Source organism: Metopolophium dirhodum, chromosome 1 (genome assembly GCF_019925205.1).
Source record: "Metopolophium dirhodum isolate CAU chromosome 1, ASM1992520v1, whole genome shotgun sequence".
Classification (NCBI taxonomy): Eukaryota; Metazoa; Arthropoda; class Insecta; order Hemiptera; family Aphididae; genus Metopolophium; species Metopolophium dirhodum.
In genome coordinates this window covers 21,642,057-21,650,722 of record NC_083560.1, presented here as the reverse complement: position 1 = coordinate 21,650,722, position 8,666 = coordinate 21,642,057, and the positions used below count along the sequence as shown (strand labels likewise).

General features: G+C 28.3%; 1 protein-coding gene across 1 annotated transcript; it reads left to right on the top strand.

Annotated features, from left to right (window-relative positions):
- The first annotated feature begins 2,267 nt into the window (after positions 1-2,267).
- On the top strand, positions 2,268-3,352 carry LOC132937346 (zinc finger BED domain-containing protein 5-like). The gene has a single exon (XM_061004169.1). The coding sequence runs from the start codon at positions 2,322-2,324 to the stop codon at positions 3,153-3,155; it is 834 nt and encodes a 277-aa protein (XP_060860152.1). The 5' UTR covers positions 2,268-2,321; the 3' UTR covers positions 3,156-3,352.
- Positions 3,353-8,666: the final 5,314 nt, after the last annotated feature.

Genomic DNA, 8,666 nt, shown 5'->3' with positions numbered 1-8,666 from the left:
CATGTTTTAACATAATATAATGTATGAGCCATAAAACTTGATATACTATCATATTAGAATGTAGATTGGAGAGATGTAAGTCAGCCATTTAGAACTGAAATGTTCTGTTATAGTGTAGAGGTGTATTTAATATCTAATTCGGTATGATTGATGGATTGATTTGCAAACTAGGTATATGTTATTGTTAGAATCTTAGAAATGATCTTGATATGGAAATGATATTTTTACCGGTTTTCACTAAAAAATCATGATTTTTTCAAATATATTTCCAAGCCTGTGAAGGTAATACACTAATATACAATATGTGATTTCATAATTATATATTTTATAAATAAATTCTACCTACGTATTTAACGACAAAATTAGTAAATTATATATGAATAGGTACTATATTGCATTTAATTGCTTTTTATTGGATATCGTTGGATCAGTATGCACGACGTTGTTGTGATATATTTTATGTATCTACTGTAAATGTATAATAATTAATATATATTTAAGAATTTAGGTATCAAATAAATTATATATCGAAAATAATTGATGTAAATTATTATTTGAAATAATCGATCAAGTCTGTGCATGCATGAATGTTGTTTAAGTAAATATATATGTAAATGTATGAATGTATGTATGAATACTGTTTAAATATATAAGAATATGTAAGGATATATTATACAAGTATGTGTGTATGTAAGTAATATATGTGTATGCCTATATGACATATGTAGGTGACTTATTGATGTATATATAATATATATGAATGTTTTATATACCTATTGTATATATATATATATATATATATTTATGTAATCTATATAATATGTTTAGGTGTTTGTAATGTCGAATATTTATATGATTTAATGTGGGTTTGCATATCATACTATGTTTCACATGTTCATTATGTAACTGTAGAACCAAGTTATGGGTAAATAATAGTTTCTACTATTGTTATATTATTTCAACGTATGTATGATTGATGTATATATACCTAATATATATGAATGTTTTATATACCTATTGTATCTATACTAATATTATAAAGAGGAAAGATTTGATTGTTTGTTGGGGATAAACTCCGAAACTACTGAACCGATTTCGAAAATTCTTTCACCAATACAAAGCCACATTCTTGGTGAGTGTCATAGGCTAATTTAAGAAGGGAACCCCTGGTAGGTGCTCAAACAGGAATTTTGAGATTTACGATAGACATTTTTGTTTTTTAATGGTTGCTATGGGTTATATATATAGATAAAAATAATTGTATAGACGTTGTTGTTGTTTTTGGCCATGTCACCAGGAGTGCACTTAAGAGACCATAACTCCGGAACCACTTATCCCAGTACAAACTTCACAGAAACCATATACATATCAATCTTAATATGCACTGAAATTTTTTATCGAAATCGGTTTGGTGCATCTTGAGTTATAAAATGTATTCAAAATGTACACTTATTTATATATATATAGATTATAATATCAATAGTATTATACTATTATTTAGTATAATTATTACTATTAATTAATAAATAAATATATTCAATGATAATTTATTTATACAAAAATGGAGCGTGAAAAATGTACGTTACCTCATCAATCGAGGACGGCTGGTCTGATTTGGCTCAAATTTTTTTTTAAATTATTCTTCTATAAACCAATAGCGATCTTTATATAAACAAATACTTCGACCGTAAATCTCAAAATTCCTGTTTTAGCACTTCCCCAGGCTTCTATAAATTTGTAGTAGCGTGGTGTTATGATATAGCCTATAGCCTTCCTCGATGAATGGACAACAAGAAAATAATTTTTCATTTCAGACCAGTAATTTCTGAGATTAGCACGTTCAAACAAACAAACTCTACAGCTTTATATATTAAAGCAGCGGTTCCCAACCTGTGCACCGCGGTGCCCAAAGGGCACCGCCAGCTTATTTCAGGGGCACCGCGGCTCGAGAGTGAAAGAGTGAAAAAAAATATTAAATATGATATAATATAATATAAAAAATATTTACAATTTATTGTAGTTAAAAAAAAAATGTTTTACGTATGAAATTACTTAGTACACTCGATATATTTAATACAGTGTTTCTAATCGGTGCTATCGAATCGGTAAATTCAGATAACATTATATACAATATACACGCACGACTTCTTCGAATTTCAGACGTTCATTAAATTGAATTGTATCACTCGTATATTTTCGGAATTATTATTATACCAAACCAGTTGAGCATTTACTTTCAGTCTGTGATCGACATTTTACGCGTTAACACGTATTTTCGTAAACTATTTTTTTCTGTACATACGTTTGTTTTTGTTTTAAACATGGACAGTTGGTTTAAAAGTGGGTCTATTAATAAGACGCCTGCTACGGAGTCATCTTGTTCTAATATAGAAGAAAGCATAACCAACGAAAACGGAGTTAATGATAATAGTCCTACTTCTCAAGGTATGAGTAGTACACTACCGCCCAATACTGGTGACTCTGCCCCAAGAACGTCCAAAAAACGTAAACTGAACGAGTTGAGTCTTTCTTTACAAGGAAGAACTTTGACAATTTTTGATGCGAGCTCCAGAGTATGTGCATTGAAAAGAAAAATTGATTATTGGTCAGAGTGCTTATTTAAAAGAGAGCTGGAGTGTTTTCCAATAATGCAGGCCTTTTTGGAGGAAAACGAATTGCAAGCTCCCATTAGCATTATTAACGAGATTGCTGAACATCTCAAACAACTGAAAAATTCATTTAATAAATATTTTCCTACAGATCGAGAGGTGTTTTTAAAAGACCGTGAATGGGTAGTTAATCCATTTTCAGTCTGTGGAAAACCCTCAAGCTTGTCTTCAATCGAATATGAGAGTTTGATCGATATTACTTCAGATTCAACATTTCAATCCACCTTCAGTAGCAATTCTTATGTTGAATTTTGGCTAAATTTGAAAAATACAAGTTTTGATAATTTGAGTCAAAAAGCAATAACAATACTCTTACCTTTTGCTACCACATATTTATGCGAGACAGGATTTTCAGCCTATGCGGCTACTAAAACCAAATACCGGAACCGTCTTAATGTAGAACCTGACCTTCGTATCCAACTGTCAAAAATTGAACCAGATATTGCCAAACTTTCAAAAAATAAGCAGACACAAAACTCTCATTAATTTTTAACTTTTAAAGCAGTATTTTTTTTCTTTATTTTCAACCATAATATTGTAATTTGTTTTTAATATGTACAATAAAATTATTTAAATCGGTCAACAATGAAAACAAGTGTTCATTTTTATCATGTTTTTCATAATATTCACAGAGGGGCACCTAACTAAATTTGGAACAACAAAAGGGCACCGCCGACTAAAAAGGTTGGGAACCACTGTATTAAAGTATAGATATATTAATTAATGTTTTTGTGTAGATTAGACCTCTGGGAAGAAGACAGGCTAATTTAAAAATGGTTAAATTTGGTTTTCTTTTATTCATCTGATATTAGTACGGTTAGGTTAAGTTAGGATTTTGTATTAATTGATTATATGAATCCACCATAGGTGGAATACGACAAACTTGGTATAACTTTGATACTTTAGAGCTGAATCATACACTTACGTACAAACAGCACGGGGTCCACGATCTACAGCAGATAGATTGCCTACCTGATAGTATACTGCTGCGAATCAGAATTTTTATTCCGGGTAACGGAGAAGTTAAGATAAATTTTGAACACCACACACCGAATATTAAATAACGAATTGAACAATGTTTGAGTCATATAGAGCTGGTACATTTAACGGGCAACGAAGTGCACGGGATCAGCTAGTATATATATATTTATGTAATCTATATAATATGTTTAGGTGTTTGTAATGTCGAATATGTTTATGATTTAATGTGGGTTTGCATATCATACTATGTTTCACATTGTCATTTTGTAACTGTAGAACCAAGTGATGGGTCGAAAATAGTTTCTACTATTGTTATATTATTTCAACGATTGATTAAAAATATAAGTATGTATTTGTAATATTATTCAGGATATGTTAGCCTAATAGTAGTGTGTATATAAAGATACAAGAATAAGAATGTATGTATGTTCCCACCTATATAATATGCTCATTGTAGCATGAACCTGTATGGAAAATCGCTAATAATATGACAATTTATAAATGTTTAGTTGATAAAGATGTTACCATAGTACTACAAATGAAACATCAATTATTTTGTATTTCGAGATTTTGGTCATAAACCTCATAAAATATCTACTGAAGTATCTCTCTTTTCCGATATATTATAACTTATACAATGATATATGGTGGAGATTATAGGCCTGTGTGTATACACACGGTAAAATAAAAATATTATACAAGTGATATGTATGACTGTTGTAAGTAGGTATGTGCTGATAAAATATAATATGTGTGGGTCACTTTAGTGATATGAATGTGCATACGCGTATGCGTTTTCTCATACGTAAGCGTGAAACAAAACATTTTACTCGAGTCGGATGGGTTTTGTTGGTAGTGACGGTGACTGGTAATGCATGTGTATTTCCCATACACATTTATGAATTAGAATATATATATATATATGTCGGTAGTGATATGTAAGTTGTTGTATTATTTAATAGCATCAGGTAGTGAGTTATGATTTCTGAAGAGTAAAATTATATTACCTTTGATAAAAATACTTACGCATCAAGTGTTGTTCATAGTATTTTACTTGTTTGGTATTGTAACGATTATCGTCATCGGCACCGCTAATATGTTGAGTGTTAGTAATGGCAAATGTGTATATATATATGAAATATATATATATTATGCTGACGCGATGTTAAGCTCACATCGTGTAAATAACCGACCAGGACGCATGGCGGTAGATAGTAATGATAAAGTCTACAGTGAGGTAGTCGATAGAGTCTATAATTGGCGGTTGATAGTTGGATGGTCAAGAATGAAGAGTCATAGTCGGCGGTCGATAGTGGAACTCGAGGGCTGACAACGACCTGAAGAGGACCTGCGAACGACCAGCTCAACCCACATTTGGACATCGACACCCACGACACGCCATGGCCTGGTCGGTAACCCGGAGCTGTAATTTATAAGTATACTTTTGATGTTGTAACTTGTAGTAGATAATAATAATACATTTATTTCTCGTTTTAGGTAAGTTTGGCAAAATTTAACTACGAGCTCGATAGAAAATTTTTTTTTATGTACAATACATCGGTAGTTGTAATAGTAGTTACTATTTTATGTTGTCTTAATTCTGCATGTAATAATTTTGAAGGTCTTTCACATAATAATGTTTCAGTGACTGCTTTTCTTTTTAAAGAGTTACTAATTTCTTGTCTTTTGAGTACTTGTTCAGATAATTGTACATGATTATTATGGTTCAACTTATTTTGTTAAATATTACTTCGTCATTTTCTACTTTTAAAAATGCTGTACATATTTTTGTTATACAGTTCCACCGATGTTTGTCAAAGTCTAACTTCTTTTGAAAACTAAATTTAAAACCTTTAATTATTTTAAGACGTTTTCCCTTTTCACTAATCATGTTTCACACTTCACATTGATCCATTCTAAGAATTACGTACAACTAGTACAACGAGAACGAGTGTTGGAAATCTACTAAACGTTACTCGATCAAGTATATCATATACTATAATCTGACTCAGGTCTAGTTTGCGTTATATCTTAACATTACACAAAAGAGTATATTGTCTTAATTATGTAAAATTATCATTTTTGTACATCATTATTCATTATGAATATAATATAGTTGTTGAAGGTCTGTGATTTTTTGGCATAAAGGTACATTATATATTTGACATTTTTAACTAATTCAAAAGTTTGTACGTATTATCTATTTATCTGTTTAGACTTTTAGAGTATACAATATAAAAACTTGTGTACTAAAATAGCTAATAGCTATATTATGTTATATGATACGAAAATGTAATATATTATTTATAAATATGAAATATTTTATTTAAATACCTCCCGGAAAGTATGACGAAAACCAACGAACAGTCAATGAATGTATAATGTATTATATGTTAAATCTAACGCATACATTATAGTTATCTAGAGCGTTATCCACTGTTATTCGCTTTTTAATTTTTGCATGATAATTTTCTTTTTATAGGCAATTTGATCAATCAAGTTTGCAAAAATAAATTAAATATATTCTATCTGCTTATATGACGACAACCGAAATCTGCAAAATAATATAATAATTTATTAAATACATTTTTTTTTTATAACATACATACTTTTATTTAAAAAAAGCTTGATAAAAGAAAGTATAGTATACATTATAATTTTTGATATAAATCGTATTTGCACAATATGGCATAATATATTATACGACTATCGATTCAAATATTGCTTATTATTTCCATTACTTAGGGAAAGAATTATAAATAATATTCACAATTTAAATTTTATTTAATGACCTAATATTAAATAGAAAAGTACACAAGTGAGTAGACATTTTTCTTCATATTTAACAACTAATTGATCAATATTACTGTCAAGATCTTACCAAAGTAACAAATTCGCAAATCAAAAATGCTCCAATCGTTATTTCTTCATGATTGTCTTGAATGTTTATGTTGATGACATGAACTAGCTTATTGCCAAAACTTAGAATAGTTTCAAAATCTAAACATATAAATATTTTTTTTTTTCGTGTCTGAGGACACTTTTTAGCAAGGCTGGGCAAGTTAATAATTTTTTTTAACTCAGTTAAGTTAAGTTCATATGCACCAATAACAAAAAGTTAAAAGTTAAAAGTTAATTTAACTTTAGGTTAACTCAGTTTAGTTAAAAGTTAATACACACTTTTTGTTAACTTTTTGTTAAGTTAAAAAAAGTTAATTTGTTTATACAACGCTTGCGAACTTAATTTTTTTCCAGCCCAAAACTAAATTATAGCATATAGTGATAATACTTCATACAGTATTTCCATATAAGTTAGAATCAAATGATATACATTTTTAAATTTAAACAATTTACGATACATATTTTTTGACATGAAAACAAAATAGACTGAAATAGTGAAATATTATAAAATTAAAAACAAAATAAATTAACTTAACTTACTTCTAAAAATGAAAAATTAACTCGTTAATTTCACGTTAATTAAGAAAGAAATTTAGTAAGTTAACAGTTAAGGTAATGAAAAGACAAAAGTAACTAGTTAATTTAATTTTAACTTTTTAACTTAACTTTAACTTTTTAACTCGTTAATGCCCAGCCTTGCCTTTTAGAGCAGTAAAAATGCTTAGATTTTCTTCAACAGTAGTTTTTCTGATCGGAAAGTGAATCTAGTTGGTAGTTTGGGGGGGTCAAAAGTAAAAATTTCCCAATAGTTGAAAAGCGACAAGATAAACAAAAGAAAAATTAAGGAAAAACGGGAATTTTTATACAAAATTGAATTTGGTTTATGGTGTAACTTCAAAACAAATGACCGTAGATACTTGAAATTTTCACTGATGGTTTATATTTGCATTTTCTATACACTATAACATTTTCAAAATATTTTGATTTATTTTGAACTGTACATTTTCATTTTCCATTTTTTTTAGTTTTTTTTCTAAAGATATCAATAAAATTCTCTTTGTTGGCTAAAAAAGCTTGAAAATTTAATAGAAGGCTCCTAGTATATTGTATCGAAGGCAGATGAAAAATATTAATAACCCTTAGTCACAGTTTTTTTTTCTAAGCATTCAAAGTTCATAAATTGACAAAATATGGAAAAATCATGAAAATTAGAAAATTATTATGAGTTAAAAATTTGTAAAAATTTTTCTTTTTAAATCTTAGGTATTAAAATGTAATACAAGTTTCCTCATAAGTTTGTCTACCTTTAACAAAAAAAAAATGTCTATAAGAAAGTCAAATTAAATTTTTATGAGCGTTTGAAATTCATATTTTTACAACATTTAATATTTACTCGCTTTCTTATGTAACAATTTTCTTATTTTGTTGTAATTAGAAAACGTATGAGTGTAGATACTTGAAAATTTCACTGAATGTTTAAATTAGCAATTTCTATACACCATAAAATTTGAAAATAATTTGATTTTTTTGAGCTGTTTACGGACATTGTCGGTTTTAAATTTTTTAGTTTGTTTTTCTATAAATATCAATAAACATTTTTTTGTTGGGTAAAAAAGCGTGAAAATTTAATATAAGGCTCCTGATAATATATGGTTCTAAAAGCAGTTGAAAAATATTAAAAATACATAGGTACAATTTTTTTTATAAGCATTTAAAGTTCAAATTTCGACAACATTTATCAAATTTATAATTTATTAATTATTTTGTGGTTAAAAATGTATAAAATGTTTAACTTTTATGGCTAAGGATTGAAAATTTAAAATAAGGCTCCACGTAAATAGGTTATATATAAATTACTTTATTCACAATAATATCATCAAATATACTTGGTAATATCATACGCTGTCTAACCGTCTTAGATCAGGCCTCCCACGCCTCGCCGAGATGCATTTATAAATTAACGAATTTCAAACGAATTAGCAAAATAAAACTATTTTAACCTAGTGACTTATATTATTCTTATATTTATATTTAATTATTATTTAAATTTTTCAACTTTCCGTCTATCCGTTTACTATATTATTATAATAATATAATGATTAGGCAACAGTTCGA